The sequence below is a fragment of the Lepus europaeus genome, chromosome 8 (assembly GCF_033115175.1).
Source record: "Lepus europaeus isolate LE1 chromosome 8, mLepTim1.pri, whole genome shotgun sequence".
Taxonomy (NCBI): domain Eukaryota; kingdom Metazoa; phylum Chordata; class Mammalia; order Lagomorpha; family Leporidae; genus Lepus; species Lepus europaeus.
Window position 1 is genome coordinate 72,241,509 of NC_084834.1, and position 20,341 is coordinate 72,261,849.

Consider the following 20,341-nt stretch of genomic DNA (forward strand, 5'->3'; position numbering starts at 1 on the left):
TTAAAGACAACTGATCTGCCAGATGTGCAAATATCAACATAGGGACATAGGAAATATGAAAAAGTAGTAGGCATTCATAAAAGAACTTTAATGACAGATTCCCAAGAAAAAGAGATTGACAAAATGCCTGACAAAAGCAGAAATTTGGGTTAATAGTTATGATACCCACACCACACAATGGAATACCTGGTTGTAATTCCCAGCTCTGGCTGCAGCTTCCCCTCTACCCCTCAACACAGACTGTGGAATGCAGTGATACTCTCATGTAATTGGGTCCTTGCCATCTGGATTAGATTTCCAGATCCCAAATTTGGCCTAACCCAGCTTAGGTCATACATGACATGTGGGTAATTAATGTATTTGTTTATTTGAGATTTAAAGGGATTTTTGAAAGAATGAGAGCTCCCATCACTGCTTAATTTTTAAAATGAGTAAATGCAAAGAGAACTCTAAAATCCACAGCAGGAGATGTTGTTCAGCAGAAACTTTATAGGCTAGGAAGGAATGGAATAATATATTCAAGATCAGAAAGACAGAAACTGTGAATGAAGAATACTGATCTTAGCTAACCTTAAGAAGTGGAGAAAGACAAGCCACAAGAAGTCGTCATCACTTGACCAGCCTCAAAAAACAAAAAAACAAACAAACAAAAAAAAAAACAAAAAAAAAACTTAAGTTCTACTTACATACCCAAAAGAAAAGTAACTGTCATGAAGTCAGGTGAAAATATAAAACCTCATGAGTACAATGGAAAAGAGAAACACGCAATAGAATCAAACAGAGCAAAATGACAAACTACAAAGAAGCTCCAAAATAATAGTGGGAGACTTCAACACACCCTTTCTACAGTCTAATGGATATTAGGCATATTTTCAACCACAAAATAAGTCTCAAAAATCTTTAAGTCCTTAAGGCACAAAGTCATGTCATTTTCTCTGACCACAATGAAATAAAACTAAAAATAAACACAAAAAGATACTCTGGAATATATACAAGTGTGGAGATTGAATGAACAATGGGACACTAAAGAAAAAGATAGTAAAAAAATCTCTTGAAGTTAATAAAAATGGAAATACAATACACCAAAACTTACAGCATAGAGCAAAAGAAATACAAAGGAAATTTATAGCAATAATGGTAAAAGTTTTAAAAAGATGAATATAAAATAACCTTAATAATGCATCGCAGAGTTATAAAAGCTAGAATAAACCAAACCTAAAGGAGATAATAAAAGGAAAAAAGATTACAGCAGAAACAAATGAAATGGCGACAAAGAAATGAGTAAAGCATTTTTTGAAAAATGCTAGATTAACCATAAGAAGAGAACGCTCAAACTAAGAAATACAAATAAACAACAATTACATGCCAAAAAATTGGAAAAGCTAGAAGAAATGGTTAGATTTCTGGATATACATAACCTACTGAAAGGGCATCAGGAAGACATGGAAAACCTGAATACATCTATGAATAATGATATTATCTCCCAACAAGCCAAAGCCCAAGACCATGTAGGTAGCTTCACATGTGACATCTATGTACCTTGAGGGAAAAACACCATAAATTCCCAAACTATTTTAATGGGTAGAAATCTTCTCAAACTCAGGCTAGTATTTCCCTCATATCAAAACTACATGAGGATACAATAACAGAAAACCACAGACCAATCTCCCTGATGGACATACTCATAGATGCAAAATTTCAACAAAATATTAGCAAATTGAATCCAACAGCATATCAAAGATTACTGATTATGATCAAGTGTGATGGTTGAATCTATGCAAATCAATAAAGGTAACATATCACATCAACAGAAGAAATATTATGATTTTTAGCATCATAATAGAGGCAGAAAGGCATGCAAGAAAATTCAATATCCATTACTTATAAATATTTATGAACAAATTAGGTATAGAAGGAACATACATAACAATTGCTTTATATGACAAACCCATATCCAACACATTGAGTGGAAGAAAGCTGAAACCATGTACTATAAGACCTGTAACCAGATAAGATGTCCATTATCGCTACTGTTAAATATATGAAGTTTTATCCAGAACGAACTGTTAGACAAGATGAATAAATAAAAGTATACAAATAGCAGAGGAAGTCAAATTGCCCCAGTTTGTAGGTAACAATATTTCTGTAGAGAAAATTAAAAATTCTATCAATAAACTGTTGGAACAAGTAAACTTGGTAAAGTCCCAGAATAAAAAAAAAAACACCAAAACCAGTAGCATTTATGTACAAGAATTAGCTCCCTGAGAAATTATAATGGAACTCCTAATTATAACAATACAAAACACAAAAATATCCTGAAATAATATCTTTTAGATTATTAAAAGGCACAGGGAAAGAAAGAGGGATGGAGAAAAAAGAAAGAGAGAGAGAGAGATCTTCATTCTTCTGGTTCACCCCCCGGAAATACCAAAAACAGCTGTGGTTAGGCCAAGCCAAAGCCAGGAGGTTTTCCACATGGGTATCAGGAACCCAAGTGTAAGGCCTTGTTGTTGTTGCCTCCCAAAGGTTCAGAAGCAAGGAGTATCCAGGACTGGAACCAGCACTCCTATGTGGGATGTGGCCTTTCCAAGCCATGGCTTAACCTATTGAGCCACAACACTCATACCTAAATTTAACCAAGGATATGAAAATCCTCCACAATAAAAATTATTAGAAACTGATGAAAGAAATTGAAGATAATACACACAAAGCTCCTAGCTCCTGGCTTTGGTCCCAACAAGGAGGGCATTGTTAAGCTGGGAAGTTAATTGGTGCTCTTGCTTTCTCCCCCTCCATCTCAAGCTGGAAGAAGGGCATAACAATAACTGATTTCAAAACATACTTTGGGCTGGCGCCGTGGCTTAACAGGCTAATCCTCCGCCTTGCGGCGCCGGCACACCGGGTTCTAGTCCCGGTTGGGGCGCCGGATTCTATCCCGGTTGCCCCTCTTCCAGGCCAGCTCTCTGCAATGGCCCGGGAAGGCAGTGGAGGATGGCCCAGGTCCTTAGGCCCTGCACCCGCATGGGAGACCAGGAGAAGCACCTGGCTCCTGGCTTCGGATCAGCGAGATGCCATTGGAGGGTGAACCAACAGCAAAAAGGAAGACCTTTCTCTCTGTCTCTCTCTCTCTCACTATCCACCCTGCCTGTCCAAAAAAAAAAAATACTTTGCAGCTATTATAATGCAAAAAAACTGTTGACCAATGGAATATGACAGAGATATCAGAAATTAATCCACACATGCATAGCTGATTGATTCTCAATAAGTCATGCATTGCAGAAATGGTCAACTTTTGTCCATAAATTTTCCTGGAAAAATTAGGGATAATCATACACAGACTTAAAACTTTACCCTTACTTCTAAACCATACACAAAAGAAAAATCTAACTTGAGATCTGATGAGACTACTAAAAGAAAATAAAATCACAAATGGAATTATATCAAACCCAGAAGCTTTCATCTCTGATATTGCTGTAGTGCAATTGGGCATTTTTTTCTCCACTTGTAAGGCTGTCTGTTTCTCTGTTGGTCAAATAAACAATTTCCCCCACAATTCAAAGCCCAGGATTAAATGACATTGCTGGTGAATTCTAACAAATGTTTAAAGAACGACCACTTAGAATTTCTTGCAAAAAATTTATATTCTAGAAGCTGGTTTTATTATCCTGATACTACAACCTAACACATCACAAGAAAGTTGTAGACCAATTTAATGTATCAATACAGATTCAAAACTCCTCAGTAAAAAAGAAAACTAAATTCAAAAACATGGCCAAGAAGGACTTTTACCAGAAAAACCATTAGTTCAAAGTGCAAAAATATATCACATTAACAGAAAAACAACATGATCATTTCACTGGATGTAGATTCAAAAATCCAACACTATTTCAAGACAAAAAAAAAAAAACACCTCAAATTAGTAACAGAAGGTAACTTCTGAACTTGATAAAGTCTTAAAACAGATAACATCATTTTGAAAAATTGAAAATTCCTCCTTTAAATGAGGAACAAGGCAAGAAGGTGTGCATTCTGCTTTTGCTAATTATACCCAACATTTCCTAAAGGCTCTGACTGGGGTACTTAGGCAATAAAAGAAAGCAGATTCCTTATAGAAGATATAACTCTATGCATAGCAAATATTGTCATAAATAAAATAATTCCTCAAGTTGTCAGGATATATGTCCAATATATAAATAAAATAATCCCTGAAGTTGTCAGAATATACATAAGCCCAACATATAAAAATAAAATGTGGTGATAATGAACCTTTGGCTGAGTTGAACATTTGGCTCAGTTCAAATGGCTGAAGCCATTTGGGACACTCACATCTAGGTTTGATTATCTGACTTCTGACTCTTTACTTGCTGTTGTTAAGATTTATTCATTTGAAAGGCAGAATTACAAAGAGAGAGGGAAAGAGATCTTCCATCCACTGGTTCACTTCCCAAACGACTGCAACACTCAGAAGCCAGGAACTCCATTCAGCTCTCCATTTTGGGTGGGCTGGGACTCTTCTGCTGCTTTCCCAGGTTCATAAGCAGGGGACAAAATTGGAAATGGAGCAGAAGGGACATAAACAGGTATTCATATGGGAGCTTGGCATTGGGGGCAGCAACTTAATCCACTTCCCACAATACCAGCCCCCACTCCACTTCCAATTCTAGCTTTCTGCTAATGTGTACCCTGGAAGGTATCTGGTGATGCTCCAGTACACAGGTTCCTGCCACCCACATTTGAAACCAGGATTGAGCTCTAGATTCCTGGCAATGCCCTTGCCAAGACCAGGCTGATACAGTCAACTGGGGAAATGAATCAGTGGATCAAAGTCCTCTCTTCATCTGTCTGTCTGCCTATCTTTCTCTCTGCCCTGACCAATCAAAAGATAACTACATTTGCACATTAGAATCTCCAAAATGGGGCCATGTTGTGGCATAATGGGTTAACCTACTACTTGCAACAACAGCATTTTACATGGGTACCAGTTCAAGTCCTAGATGCACCACTTCTGTCCCACCTCGATGCTAATGCACCCAGGAAAGCAGCTGAAGATGGCCCAAATGCTAGGGCCCTTGTAACCACAAGAGAAACTTGAATAAAGTTCCTGGTCCTGGCCTGATGCAACCCTGGCTTTTGCGGCCATCTGGGGAGTCAAACATTGGATAGAACATCTCTATATATGTAACATTCTCATTCTCTCTCTCTCCTTCCCTCCCTCCATACCTCCCTTCCTCTCTCCCTCTCAAACTCTGCCTTTCAAATTAAAACAGAATCTTTAAAATCCCTCAACAACATGGAAACATGCTATGTTCATAAATTGAAAGACTTAATATTGTTAAGATAGCTATATTCCCCAAACTGATCAGATTCAACATAACTCTTCTCAAGTTGATCCTAACCTACAGGAGTCAAAATTGCCTTCAAGCTACAGGAATCAATACTGTTACATATCCAATAGAATTACAAGACCAAAAATGTATGTCACCAAGCATATCTAGATCATTGGAGAAAAAATTTAGTAGTTTCTACAAATGGACCTGAGATAACTTTTCCAAAACAATGAAGGGGCCAGTGCTATAGCATAGCGAGTAAAGCCACCATTTGCAGTGCCGGCATTTCATATGGGCGCCGGTTCAAGTCCCCGGCTGCTCCACTTCTGATCCAGTTCTCTGCTATGGCCTGGGAAAGCAGCAGAACATAGTCCAATTCCTTGGGCCCCTGCACCCACGTGGGAGACCCAGTAGAAGCTCCTGGCTTCTGGCTTCAGATAGGCCCAGCTCCGGCCAAAGCGGCCATTTGGTGAGTGAACCAATGGGTGGAAGACCTCTCTCTCTCTCTCTCTGCCTCTGCCTCTCTGTAACTCTGCCTTTCAAATAAGTAAATCTTTAAAAAAGACAATGAAATTGGATTCCTACAATCAAATAATCTCAATAATGATCAAAAGTCTAAATGTAAAATAAAATACACTGAGTGGAAAGGAAATCTTTGAACTCTTGGATTTTGCAATGTTTTTCTTAGATTTAAAAACAAAATCAAGAATGAGCAAGAAAAAAATATAAAAATCAAAGTCAAGAATATTATATTTTATACTTTGAAAGACATTACCAAGAAATTGAACAGACCACCTATGCACAAGGGGAAAATATCTGCAAACCATATTTAATAACATTTAGGTATCCAGAATTCAAGTATGCACACACACACACGCACACATATCACAATTAGGGTTAAAGTAGACATTTCTCCAAAGGTACATGAATGACCAATACATACATGAAATGATGCCCAACATCCTTTGTCATTAGGGAAAGGCAAAAAAAAAAAGGGGGGGGGGAGGGGCCAAAAACTAGTTTTCCTGAGGTTGTGAGGACATTAGAACCTCCAAACAGTGTTGGCAAGAATGTGAGGCAATACACCAGCCTTGTGGCGCAGAGTAAGCCGGCATTCAGATGCAGCTTCACTTGATCCAGCTCCCTGCTCGTGTACCTGAGAATGTGGCAGATGACGGACCATGTAACTTGGGTGCCTGCCACCAATGTGGGAGCCCAGGATGGAGTTCTTGGCTATGGATTTGGGCTTGGCTCAGACTTAGCTGTTGAGGACATTTAGGGAGTGAATCACAGGATCTGTTACTCTCTTTATCTCCCCAGCCCTCTCTCTGTTCTCTTCCCTTCACATAAATAAATTATTAAAAAAAGTAATGTTCTTATGCATACATCCAAAAGAACACACAGATGTTTATAGCATTATAATAAAGAAAAGGGAAAGAAACAACCTAAATGTAAATGAACTAAATCAATAAAGATGATGGTAAAGTACATACAAAGAAAGACTATTCAACCATATAAAGAAAGTACTGGTTAATGTGACAATATAGATGGACATTTAAAACACTGAGGCACACATGAAAGAAGCCAGAGAACAGCCAGGTATTAAAAGGATACATGAGAAGTCTGGAGAAAAATGGTAAATGTTTATTATTTTGGTGGAAATAATTATGAAACATATGACATTTTTTTCACAATGTGCATTTTTCCATGAACATTTGGGAGACCCTCCACTAAATTGAAATGGCCAGAATAGGCAAATCCATGGAGACCAAAATTGATCAGTGCTTGCCATTTACATGAGGGCAGAAGGGGAAGTGACTGACAGATATTTTCTTTGGGGAAGTGATGAACATGTTCTTAAATATACCTAAACTGATGAACTGTAAACTTTAAAATGGTCAACATCAGAAAAAAAAAAAAGCTATCAATTTGCATATTATAATAAAATAGTGGGAATAGGCAATGATCATCAATGGGAGAACATATCACCCATGAGTTTGATGGCTCACTTTACAAACGACTAGGCTGGTGATTGTCATCACTGAAACTGGAACCTAGGAGACACTGTGTGCTGCCTGAGATATGAAGGCTAATTAGATTTCAGCACCACTCACAACACATGTTTTCCTATGCATATTTATTGTCTCTCTCAGAAAAGAGGGGAAGGAAACATAAGTAAAAGAGGCTAGTGAATGATATGCTCTGTACTCAAAACTTGGGATACTTTAACAAGGTAAAGGTATTTCTGCTTAATAATTATGCCCCCAAATTGAGATGAACTGGGACCGTTCCACTCAAAATCCTCAATACACAGTATGGGCTTTCTTTGTCATTCTACATTTCCGTTTGCATAGGATCTGAGTGGTGAATTTTGAACAAACATGTTATGATTAAGTGACATTAAAGAACTGTTGCCAACTTTGAGGTGAGTGATAATGACTCAGAGGCTCGGGTTTGCAAATAGTGTTTTAAAAGGCTAGTGAGCGTGCATATGGGAGAAAAGTATGAAACAATATTGGGACAATGCTGACAAAGCTTGATGCTGTGCAATGGGTCCATGGGATTCACTCTATTGCCCTGTTTTATGTATGTCTGAACATGTTATAATATAAAATGTTTAACAGCAGCTACCATGACTCAAGGCATTTCTGGCTTAGACTTCTTAAGAGGACAGATACATGCCCATGACTCAGACTTGCCAAAAAGAATATTGGGGACGCTTAGTCATAACATAGAAATCTCAAAGGGAAATCATTAAAGAAGAAACAGCTGGTTTGAGAAAAAGGAAATGCAAAATCTTTTTTTTTAACCCTCACACTGAAAGTTCTTTTCTGGACTCAAGGGTAGTTGGTTGTGGATACGTGATGAGGTTCACAGAGCATTGAACATAAAAGTGAGTCAGCAGGCCAAATCTGAGATTATTCTCTGTACTTGGAAAGAACTCAAAATTTTATCCTCTGATAACTACAAAAATTTGTGGGAAGGAAGAAATGTCAAAATCTATTTCTGAGTCAACTTCTATTGCTCTTATTGTATGGGAGCTCAACCTTAAACCATATTCAAATATCTACTAATCTTTACTTTGAAATGCTAGAAAAAGAAAAGTGAGCAAATAGAAGTTTTCTATTTGCCGCCTACTTAAGACAAATTAAACAAATTATAACTCTTCTGAGAACCCAGTGTAATTATTGCTTGTGGTTTCCAAATGCAAAATAGACTAACAAAATTTAGCAAAGCCACTAACATGAAATATTTTTCTATATGTGACAGTACATTTTGGCCAATGGCATAGATAGGAAATTAAGGGAACTAACTATACCTGAAATTTAGCCTATTAATGGAAATTAAATTACAGAGAGCTGCCACTTTCATAGGAAGTTCTTTAGTGATTTAGAACTTCAAATAAGCAATTATAAGAGGAATGCTGTTTTTTAAAAATAAGGCATTGTTAACTAAATTCCTGAGAAGGAATTGCTACCATTAATATGAGCCCAAAGTTCAGTTTATTTTCTTTCTGATTAATGGTGCCTACAAATTGTATTTTCAGATTGAACAGCGAAGTTATGGTACATTAGAAAGTGTTTACACCAAAGAAAGCAGCCTTTGAAAGTTAGGAGCTATCAATGGGTGCGTTCTACTTTTTGATTAATCACTTATAAAAGTAGATTTACTGCAGTCAATCACATACCTAACTATCATAGAAAGTCAAGACATATTTTTCACAAAGGAGAAATAACATTCCTAAACAGATGGTTGAATTGTCCCTCACAAACTGGAAAAAAAATCTGTGTTAACCAAAATTAGTAAAACCATGAGTTATGAACACCACTAATCCAAAAATCTGAAGTCCGAAGTACCCTGACATCTGAAACTTGTTGAGCATCATTTTGGCACTCAAGAAATTTCAAATTTTGGGTATTCAGATTAGGAGTGTTCAACCTGCATGTACTCACCCTTACGTATAAAATGTGTAACAGTTTCAGCCACCAAATAGATAAATTTTGGAAGCACTGTGTTTTTTTCAATTAACAGCATCAGTATTTTCCTAAGTTCAGCCAACTATTTGCACTTAGTTTATTTTCTTCTGCATCTGCCAAAGTGTGAAATAAAAATAATTTTGGAACCAATTATAAGCAGGATAATATTATAGGATTCCAGTGTTTCACTGTAAAATTTCCTGTATTCATTTAAGGTTACAGAGATAGCACAGCACAGCAATAGACATGAGGCTTTTTCCAAGTGGAAGTTTGGACTTCTTCCCAAGGTGGAAGAAGTTAGCAAAAATTTTAATTGGATGAATGCATACCTATGCTGCTCTATTACACATTTATAATCCTCAAAAATAATGGACATCATAGCTAGCAACTTCTCAATTACTTAAAGCAATAAGTAGAGAAGTCATTTGATGACTACTGGGGAGAAACAGAGCTTCTGTTTGTTGACTATATCTAGATTAAGGTTCATGGTTTGGTAATCCCAAAATTTCACCTCTGACACTGGAACATGGAAATATGGTAGTCAGCTATAGCACATAAGCATGCAAGTAATTTAAAGTTTATGGTACAATTGAGTCCACATTGGTACAAGGACTTGCACTTTTAGCACACAGCTCTTAACTAATGTCTATACTGTCTGAATATACAAAACATTGGTTAATGAAATCAACTTGAATTATTCATGATGGCAAAAACTTATAGCATGACTATGAAAGACGCATATTGGTCTCCATTTTCTAAGTATAAAAATGCAGATTCAACTCTCTCCATTCAAAACAAGATTCCCCTCTCCTACTAGTGGCCCCTGGAAGACAGCAGCCCTGGCATCACTTACTCTTCATTCAGGGCACACCGGCGATTGGTGAGAGTGCCATGGTTCTTCAGTGTTTCCGTGAGCTCGGAGTAGAGTTCGTTGGCCAGAGACTGTGGGATTCCTTCCCACAACAGGATGAGAATCACAATCACTGCGGCCTCACAGGTGTGGCCTGCGCGCTCCCGCACCAAACACAGTAGCTTCTCCTCACTGCTGCTTCTGCGAATCACCTGTGCGGATCCCATTCCAACCCAGACACCCCCACCCCACCCCAAACAAAACAAGGGTCACTTGCAGCAGATAACAGCAATGACATATCTATGTATAATATTGTTACATGTCCTGGCAACAATTAGGATTAATTAACAGCAACTGCAATTGGCTCTCTTTGCCCATCTATGCAGTGGGGCTTCCTTTGGCATGAGACAAAAAAGCAAAAGTAATCCTTACTATTCAGTAGGCAAATACACAGAAACAACAAGAGAAATTGATGTCACCTGCATTAAAGCCTGAACTAAATAAGAGAGATGCTAGACTTAGTTCAAAATTTTCTTAAATACCAATGTAAAGATTAACTAAAGGTATTTTAAATGGTTGAGGATTTCTTCACATTTCAAGAATTGGACTGTGGCTGGCATTGTGGGGTAGTGGGTAAAGCCACAGTCCTGGCTCCTCCACTTTTTTCTTCCTAAAGATTTATTTATTTGAAAGTCAGGTTTACACAGAGGCAGAGAGAGAGAGAAAGAGAAAGAGAGAGAGAAAGAGAGGTCTTCCATCCGTTGGTTTACTCCCTAAATGGCTGCAATGGCTGGAGCAGAGCTGATCCGAAGCCAGATGACTTGGGTCATCTTCTATTGCTTTCCCAGGCCATAGCAGAGAGCTGAATTGGAAGTAGAGAAGCCCCTGCTCCACTTCTGATCCAGCTCCCTCCTAATGTGCCTGGGTAAACAGTGAAGGATGGCCAAAGTATTTGGGCCACTGCCACACATGTGGAAGACCCATAAGAAGCTGCTGGCTCCTGGTTTTGGCCTGGACCAACCTCAGCTGTTATGGAGTTGGGGAGTAAATCAGCAGATCTTTCTGTGTAACTCTCTCAAATAAATAATTCTTTGAAAAAAGAACTGGATCTTAAGAAGGCAGGTAAAAGCTGCTGCCTGCAATGCTGGCATCCCATCTGAGCAACGGTTGCTGTCCCAGCCGCTTCATTTTGTTCCAGCTCCCTACTAATCGCCTAGGAATAGCAGCTCAGGATGGCCCAAGTGCTTAGGCCCTGCTCACCTTGTGGGAGACCTGGAAGCAGCTCCTCAAAGAAGCTCCTGGCTCTTGCAGCCATGTGGGGAGTGAACCAGGAGATAGAAGTGTGCTCTTTCTGTCTCTCTCTACCACCCACCTCTTGCCATAGCTCTTTCAAATAAATAATTCTTTTATAAAAGAAGGCACTAAAAAGGGCTTCCTTCCAACTAAATATAGTTAGCTCATGATAAAATAAATACAAGCAGTGTTCCAGCCAGCCAGCAAGACTCTGAATCAGGGTGACCCAATACTCATGGTAAGATTAATGAATCAAAAGGCCCCAGATTAAAGACTAAAGGCCTTGTCAAGTCACACTTACCCATTTGGCAATAGGACATCCCTGAGAACTTTTGCCTTCTTTACCAGTATAGATGACTTTTTCAATCCTAATAGCTTTACCCTTCTGTCCAAACCTTAAAGAAACCCACAGAAACACACACACACACACACACATACAATTAGCAACTGAATTCAAAAGGCAAAGAAAATGTTTGAGCATTTGAGCATAATTTCATTCTATGACTGCATCCTGAGAAAGGTTTTTTTTTTTTTTTCCCAAAAAGAGCTCAAAGCCAAGCAAACTAGATAGTCTGTAAGCCTTTTTTTTCCAATATTAAAATATACTGATAATGTAATGAACTATTTTATAAATTATATATGCTGGGCAAAAACAGTGGGAAGGCTTATTTTTATACATAATTGCACAAAGCATAAGAATTTTAAGTTAGTTTGCAAAATCAGTCTTTTAATACATATGCTATTTCATTTGTCCTTTACTAAATTTAACTATTTTAAATAGATTTTAGAGTTTTTCCTCAAAGGTTCTCTCACATTTTTTTAAAAGGGACCTGGCAAATAATTAGTATCCAGCCATTCTGAAAATATAGCTCTTGAAATACCATTTCCTCTCTTATGACCAAAGCACTATTTACTGCTTACAAAAAAAACAAAACAAAAGGCACTTAGAGAAATTCACTGCTTTTTCGAGGTTACTAAATCATTATTTAGTGAATTTCTACATGCTAATTTAGAAATGAATAAATGGAACAAGAATAATGCTGAATACATCCTTGCTGCCTGGATGTATTCTAATGTAACTGACCAGTAACACTGTCTACCTCAATTACAAGGCACTCCAGTAGAGTCATAGCCCACAAGTGTAGATATCCAGATGATTAACTGCACATATAGTTGCATACTTGTGATTGACAGGGGGGGAAAGAGCTGTACACAGAATCTTTCTATTCAACATTCCATACTTTCTCTCTGCTCATAGTTAACTCCTAAAGGTGGTCATTTACAACTCTAGGTGAAAATAACTCAATGGTTCCTTTCTTAATACTATACTTTCCCCCCTCACACTTTCTCATCAAGTGGGAATGCCAGAGTGGGGCCTCTTTGCAGCCTCTGCCAGTGCCCTTGAGCCTGGCAGGCTGGCTGGCCGATTCCTGTTCATGCCTGGGTTTTTTGGCTTCCATCTCCAAGTGGGCAGCCTGTGCCAGCTAGCAGACTATTAGGCCTGTCAAATATTGTGACTGTGTGGTGAATAGCACAGTGTGTAGTGTTGGCAACCCTGGAAGAGCGGGGCCTACTAATAATTACTCGATTTACAATTGTTTACTGCTTTGTGTGTGATGGCTGGAAAAATTCTGACATATACAAAAGGATAAACGTTAGTCTGCCCTGTGCCTTTGCGTTAATTACCTTTCTTCCATGATTTCTCTAATAGCTGCCACATTAGGACCTGCTCCTAGATGGGTATAAAAAGGACCTTCATCTTTTTCAATAATTTGCTCTGTTGAGATAATAGAAGATTATTATTTTAGACCTCAATTTTACTAAATATAAAGGCTACATCCACAAAGCGTATCCCCCAACTGCACATGAAGGGCCCTAAGTGACTTTTAAAATTTTTTCTCTTTAAAATGAGTAAATTGATGGACTGATCTATTAGAAAATGTGCCATATAATTAACTACAGGTACATGCTGGCTGTTGGGTAAAAAACATATTTTGTTTCAGATATAGGATTAATAAATTATTTTAAAGAAAATGAGTAAAGAAAACAGTGAGGGTATTAGAAGATATGACTATTATTAGAAGATAAATTTCCTGTAATGTCCCACCCCCAGAATAGAGTTCAGTTTATTATCAAGGATTCTTCCTTTCCTCCTCTTATTTCTCTATCACATTTAATTACGCTATTTTGAATAGGATTACAGTCAGTACAGACCCATATTTGTATGCACTTTGAGCACTATGTGATGAGCAAAAAATCCTGGGGAGAGGCAGTCACATTCCACTCAAGAAAGCAGAATGGGAAGACAGGGTTAGGGAGGGAGTGAGGAGGACTGAACTTACCTAATGGTTTCTATGACATGTGTGGCACTTCAGCTCAGTGAAGCAACTTAATTACCACACCCCAAAGAAGGGCAGTAGCAGATCACCCTCCTACAAATTGCGGGGCACATCCCTGTAGGGAGAACACTGGGATGCAGAGCCCTTACGCACACTAATTAAACACTGGTGTTTCCCGACAGCTTTCACTCTACCCACGCACATGACCTTCTCTACCTACATGGACATCTTCAACCATCAAGAAAGGTCCTCAAGACCTTCCACATATCCTAAAATTTTAACAAAACAGATTTTTAAAAAAATGGAAATACCTTCTCTTAATCAAAAGAATGAAACATACAGGGGGAAAAAAGAAAATAAATATCAAAATGTTTCCAACATATCGATTGGAAAAGGGTAGTTGAGTACTCAGTTTCTACATTATAATTGGCCCAACTCAGCAATACTGAAAATAACATTTTCCCCATTATCCAAAAAACTTGGATAACAATATAACCAACCATAAATTTAAAAAAAAAAAAAAAAAGCTCCTAATGACTTTGCATTTGGCAATTGCCTTCTTATTTTAATGAGATTTTGGAATTCTTTTCTGCCTTTCCAGGAGATGATATACAAAGAATTAGATAGAGAGATTAATCTAAAACAGACATATTTTAAAGGGTCTGAAGAGGGAAAAATGAACATGTAAAGCTATTTAAATTTTTGGAAAAACTGCACGTAAGCTAAGTTCTCTCTTGCACGGCACAAGCATCTGTAATCTAAAGAAAAAAAAAAGTGTAAGCTTCAGCTTTTTATGAGCCTTTACAAATTGCTGCCAGACTCGAGATTTATAAAAAGAAACAGAAAATCCCCTATCTGAAGATAAATTTGCTAATTCTGGATAAACACCATGTGTTTCGGAACATTTCTGGCACTTACCTACACATCTGCATGATGGGAAATCATATTGAGTCTTGACAGGTGTATCCAATAAATTTTTTATAGGTGTATCTAGTAATGTAGAAGGTGACTCTATAAAACTATTGAGAACAGAACCAGCTGTTCTTTTGGTTGGTGTCCTTTCTGAAGAAGTTGCTTGCTGCTCAGAAGATGCGGTGTGGCTGTCAAGATCGGCAGCAGTGATCTGTCGACTTAAAACCGTGACCGAGCCTGACATTTCAACTTTTATCTGCTTCTGTGATTTGAGAGCAAGAGCCTTATGGTCAAACAGTGACTTGACCTGAAACTGCTTCAGATGCTGCTCCATGGTCTCAATGATACTCTTCTGCTGCACGTTATCACAGCTTGGAGGTGGAATATCTTGTTTGCTTATCTTTTTCCACATTTTACTGTCTGCCTGCGCTGATTGGGGGCGCATACAGGCCTGAGGTTTGGACCCAGGTTCAACCTTAATTGACCTGGGCATCTGACTATGGCAAGACTCGGAATGGGTTTGCTGTGTTTGCTGCTGTTCTTGTTTCTGTAAGAGGTGCCACCTTAAGGCAGCATGCTTCTGCAAGTCCTTCTGTGGAGGGGTCTGAATGTGACTCCCTCCCTGCTCGGGAACAGAGAAGGCATTAGCTTGGTTATGCATCAAGTACCTTTGCTGAGCTAGTTGTGTAGCTTGTTCGCCAGACATGTCTTGGTTTCTACTTTTATATCCCTGTAGAACCGAAGCTTGTTGAGGCTTCTGCTCTTGTTCTTGAAAGCACCTGTGAAGAACATCTTGCTTTGTTGAAGTCACATTATTTGGAAAATATCGCATGGGGTGCAAGTTTTGGGCCTTGTTTCCTGCAAAGAGTTCAGAATGTACAGTCTGTTCTTTATTCTCTGGAACTAGGTGTGCATTGTTTGAATAAGAAATCTGCACTTTGCTTGCACCTGATTTCAAGATCTGCCCATAAGGAGAATTTCTACTGTTCATATTCTGTACTTGCTCCACTCCCACTTGGGTATGATGAATCTGATACTCACTTGACTTCGAATACTGATTTTCACCATGAAAGCATTCTTCAACTTTAATCTGAGCAAAGAATGATCCTTCTCTTTGCTGATCGTTGTTACTGTGGGGATGAGCAAAAGTCTGGGGCATTTGTTCTTTATTTTTCATTTGTAACTTTTGCTGCTGCTGCTGGTTTTGAAGGAGATGTGAACTCGGGGATGGTTGTGTTTGTGCTGCCTGCTTTGGAGGCATATGTTGCAAAAGCTGTGAATTTGAAAATGGCTCAGTCATGGAAGCCTGTTGATTCAAGTGCTGCTTTAACAGTGGGGACATGAGTTTCTCAGTTGGAAAATCTCCTTTCTGTGGAAAATTAAATCTAGGGTCACATCGTGACTGCATGTGAGTTTCGGGTGACGGCTCTGTCTTGGAGAAGGGCACCTGGTGTGAGGGTTTTGGGAACTGGAGATGTTGGTCCACTGTACCTTGAGACTGCCCTTGATTCACCTCGACTTGGTACATTTGTGACTTTTGTTCTGGCTGCCTGGACTTCTGGATGTAAGCATGCCTTGGGAGCCCCCCAGGCATATTGGAATTTCCAGTGTATGGTTTAGAGGTCATCTGATTGGAGGGGTTGGACTGATACTGGAGGATTGACCGCAGCGAGGTCTCATTACATTTTGGATGAGATTCTGATGGATAAAAATGCGGGGACTTCAATTCAATCCATCCTGGTTTCAGATACTGCTGTGTTGGGAGCACAAGATCTCGTGTTTGTTCCTTTTCTCGACCCGCCAGAATCTCTTGCTCCTTGTTCCCCATCAGCTGCTGGTAGTGGTCCTGTGGCTCTCCACTGCTGCTGAGAACTGTTGGGTTCTGGCTGATATTTTCTGAGATTGGTCTTGTTTTCTCAGAAGACAACGGTATGGCCATTGTCCCTGGAGTCCGTATGCCATTCTTGTTAGCACAATTATTCTGAGGCCCTTCTGGAAGCAGAGAGGGGTTGGATATGTGTGTGGATGGGTTAGGACTCTGGCTTGTTGGTGCATCAGATTGACCCTCTATTTTCACTTCCCTTAAAAGCGCCCTGTTGTTTTGGTTGGGATAGTGATGGTGTTCTTCCAAAACTCCATCGTTCAGAGTGCTTTTTCCTTCTGAAGGCAGTTGAGGAAGTGGAGGAGGAGGGGGAGAAAGAAGTATTTGTGATGGTGATGTAGTAGTGGCAGGAAAGGAATCTTTAGTGAACACTGAGATTTGCTTAACGTAAGCACCATTCATTTCGTTTTGCTTTAAATACCGTTCAGAGCTGCCACCAGGAACTTGCAGATTGCTGCAGGAACCTGATCCAAATTCTTCACCAGACATGAGCTTTGTGGCTCCTTGAATGTTACCGTTTTCTGCAGGAGATGGGCATATCTCAAAAACTGACTTTTGCTGTGGTGGTTGTTCTGGTTTCTGAAAGGGACAGGTACCTAGCATTGCAGCTGGTTTACTGGCATTATCAGCATCACAGGCCTCGGTTACCACTGCAGCTGGCTCTGGAGGCAGCTCGGAGTTCGAGGTCTGTGGAGAATTGATCTGCCCTGAGGTATGCAATGGCTGAGTGATCTCACAGGACAACTCATGAGGAGCCTGACTGTTAATGGCATTTATATGAGATGTGGTTTTCTGCACCGCAATGGAAACACAATCTGGATAGTATTGAGAGAGTGTTTTCTCTAGGAGTTTGCCATGTGTGTTTTCCATGGAAGAGGCAGAAACTGTAGCACCATTAGGCATTAGCACTGCCTTGTTTTTAAGAAGTAACACCACGTTCTTGTCATAGGAGTTAGCATTTTTCCTTTCCTGCTCGTTCAGAATCTGAAGCTCTGGATTTTCTGACCCACTGAAGTTACGTGTTGAAAAACTGGTAAAATCTTTGATGGTGTTTTCTTGGGCTACAGAGCTCGCAGATTCTATCTTATCACTCAAAGCGGAGACATTTGGTTGACTGCTGCTTTCACCTGGATTTCGTTCATGGCTTTCCCCGAAGCTTTTTCTTTCTCCATTAGCCTTTTGGTCATGTTTTGATTTCTTGTTCTGATGGAGCCCAGTGAGAGAAGGTTCACTAACTGTACGTTTTATTCCTCCATTTTGCAAACACTTGGAATACCCTCTCGCTTCGTGCATGAAGTCGGGACTCGCACGACTCCTCTGGCTTTCCTTCACACTGGGTATTCCATGATGACTTTTGATGGCCTGCCACTGGGTGTCTCCATTGACCTCTGGGTGAGCTCTCTCGGTGAATGGGCCGCCATTCTGGAGCTTTAAGGCCAGAGGTTCTGGCTGGCAAATTGCAGAAGGTGATGGTATCAGGAATGGACTTAGTCGGTTGCCCTCAGCATGGTTGGTTCTATCCTGTTCCATCAGGCTTACTTCGGGGCCATCCACAAGGCTGCCCTCTGAATCAATTCTATAGAGCATAGAAAAAAAAATTAAAATACATTAATATTTTGAACACTAATTCCACATCTGTAGAGTAAATGGTATTGGAATACCTAGACATTGAACACAGTGATAATTATTTTCATATTTCATACTGAGAATTATAATTACGGTTATATACAGCAAGGGTCATCAAAATCATCACTCGGTTTGCTGTATCAACTTTATTCCCTGACAATTTCAAAATTCTGGGAACAATAAAGATCACTGAGTCCAGTCCTTCACTTATCCAGCTGAATGCTAAAATTCTGTTATTTTTACTACCTAAATCTAGATCTCTTTGTTTCAAGACAAGCTTGTAGCTTTTGAAAATTTTTTTTCCTTAGCCCAGTCTGCTTTTCCCTTACCCTTCTAAGCTCCCTTCAATTTGTTAAAATGAGAATGCCCCCAAATGCAATTCTGTTGTAATATATTCATCTCCCTGCCTACATCCCTGGTTCTCAAAGTAGTCTGCCCAAGCCTGAGGGATAAAGGCACATGGCCTTCATTGTCACCAATATCCAACAGGATGGGAGACAAAATGTGGTTTCTAAAATGCCCTTCCTGGATTCTGTTTTCTTCCACAGGAGGTAGCTGCCCACTTCTGAGAATTGTTCTGGCTTCCTAGAGTCTTCATTAACACCTTCATTTGTAGCCCTCTGAACCTATATCAGGCATCATATAACCCTGGAGTCCTTCTTTGATTCTAAGAAAATTAGGATATTTTGAAAAGTTTGTGGAAAATGCACATCATCAAAAAATAAGTACTGGGGCTGGCACTGTGGTACACTGGATTAAAGCCCTGGCCTTCAGAGCTAGCATCCCATATGGGCACTGGTTTGAGTCCCAGCTGTTCCTCTTCCGATCCAGCTCCCTGCTAATGCACCCGGGAAAGCAGTGGAGGATAGCCCAAATCCTTGAGACCCTGCACCTGCATGGGAGACCTGGAAGAAGCTCCTGGCTCCAGATCAGCTCACCTCTGGCCATTGTGGCCATTTGGGGAATGAACCAGAGGATGAAAATCCTCTCTCACTCTCTTTCTACCTCTCTCTGTAACTCTTTCAAAATAAATAAAATAAATCTTTAAAAAAAAATAGGTACATGCATTTCAAAACAATTTTTGGACCCCAAAGCTCATCGTTTAATTCCATATTCTATCACCTTTAGCCTATTACTGAACATACCACTCAGCTGTATTTTATTTACTCTCTCTCTCTCCTCAATGGACTATTAAATATACAGCCTCTACTTTTGTGCCTAGTGTAGAATAAGCATCTGGAAATTTTTATCAGATAAAAACAGCTTTTCTCATCTTATGATCAATTTGTCATTTATTGGACCAGGATTGATGAGGACTTCAAAGGCGGAAGAAGTACACATTAAAAAATTGATCCCCCATTCATGATACAAGAGGTCTTTAAAAAAGTTCATGGAAAGTATATATTATGAAAAAACTGTGCATGGATCTTTTAAAAATTTTGCACCAAAATAAACTGATCTTTTAACTACACTATGACCTTTTTATTATGCTTTATTTTTGCTAAAATTGTACACTTTAACATTTATTTTAAGGATAAAAATAGGGATAAGACAATTTTCCAGTTGAGCTTAAAAATGCTATTTCTGGCTAGCAACCAGTGGGTTAAGCCAGCCCTTGGGACTCCTACTCTTTATCACATATCAGAGTGCCTCTTTGGAGTCCTATCTACTCTATACTTCTCAGTCTGCTTCCTGCTAAAGCACCTGAAAGGCAACAAATGATGGCCCAATGGCTTGGGTTCCTATCACTCACTGGGGAGACTTAGATAGAATTCCAGGGTCCTGACTTCAGCTTGGCTCAGGCCCAGCTACTGCAGGTATTTGGAAAATAAACCAGTGAATGGAAGACCTGTCACTCTGTCTTACAAATAAATACAAAAATCTTAATTTAAAACAAATTTTAAAAACCTACTGCTTACTAAACAAGAAAAATGATCACAGATTAAGAATAAGATATGAATATTACTATTTGCAAACAATAAGGTTGCATACTTGTCAAAAATGAGAATCAACTGACAAGCTGTTCAAGCAGGAATAAACTTAAGGAAATGTGGAAAGCCTATTTAAATGAAACTTTAAAACAATATTGTGAAACACACCAACACAAACCAAATATAAACACATAATTTGCTCTT

At 39.1% G+C, this 20,341-nt stretch overlaps 1 protein-coding gene across 2 annotated transcripts in view; it reads right to left on the bottom strand.

The window, feature by feature from the left end:
- The window catches only part of TET2 (tet methylcytosine dioxygenase 2), an 88,062-nt gene that overhangs the window by 16,531 nt on the left and 51,190 nt on the right, over window positions 1-20,341 (bottom strand). For both annotated transcript variants that reach the window (XM_062199789.1, XM_062199788.1), the window contains 4 exons: window positions 14,705-18,156; window positions 13,134-13,224; window positions 11,749-11,842; window positions 10,158-10,366 (listed from right to left, as the gene is read on the bottom strand). In XM_062199789.1, coding sequence (XP_062055773.1) covers window positions 10,158-10,366; window positions 11,749-11,842; window positions 13,134-13,224; window positions 14,705-18,110 — 3,800 coding nt within the window. In that variant the 5' untranslated portion in view covers window positions 18,111-18,156. The remainder of the gene's footprint in view (window positions 1-10,157; window positions 10,367-11,748; window positions 11,843-13,133; window positions 13,225-14,704; window positions 18,157-20,341) is intronic.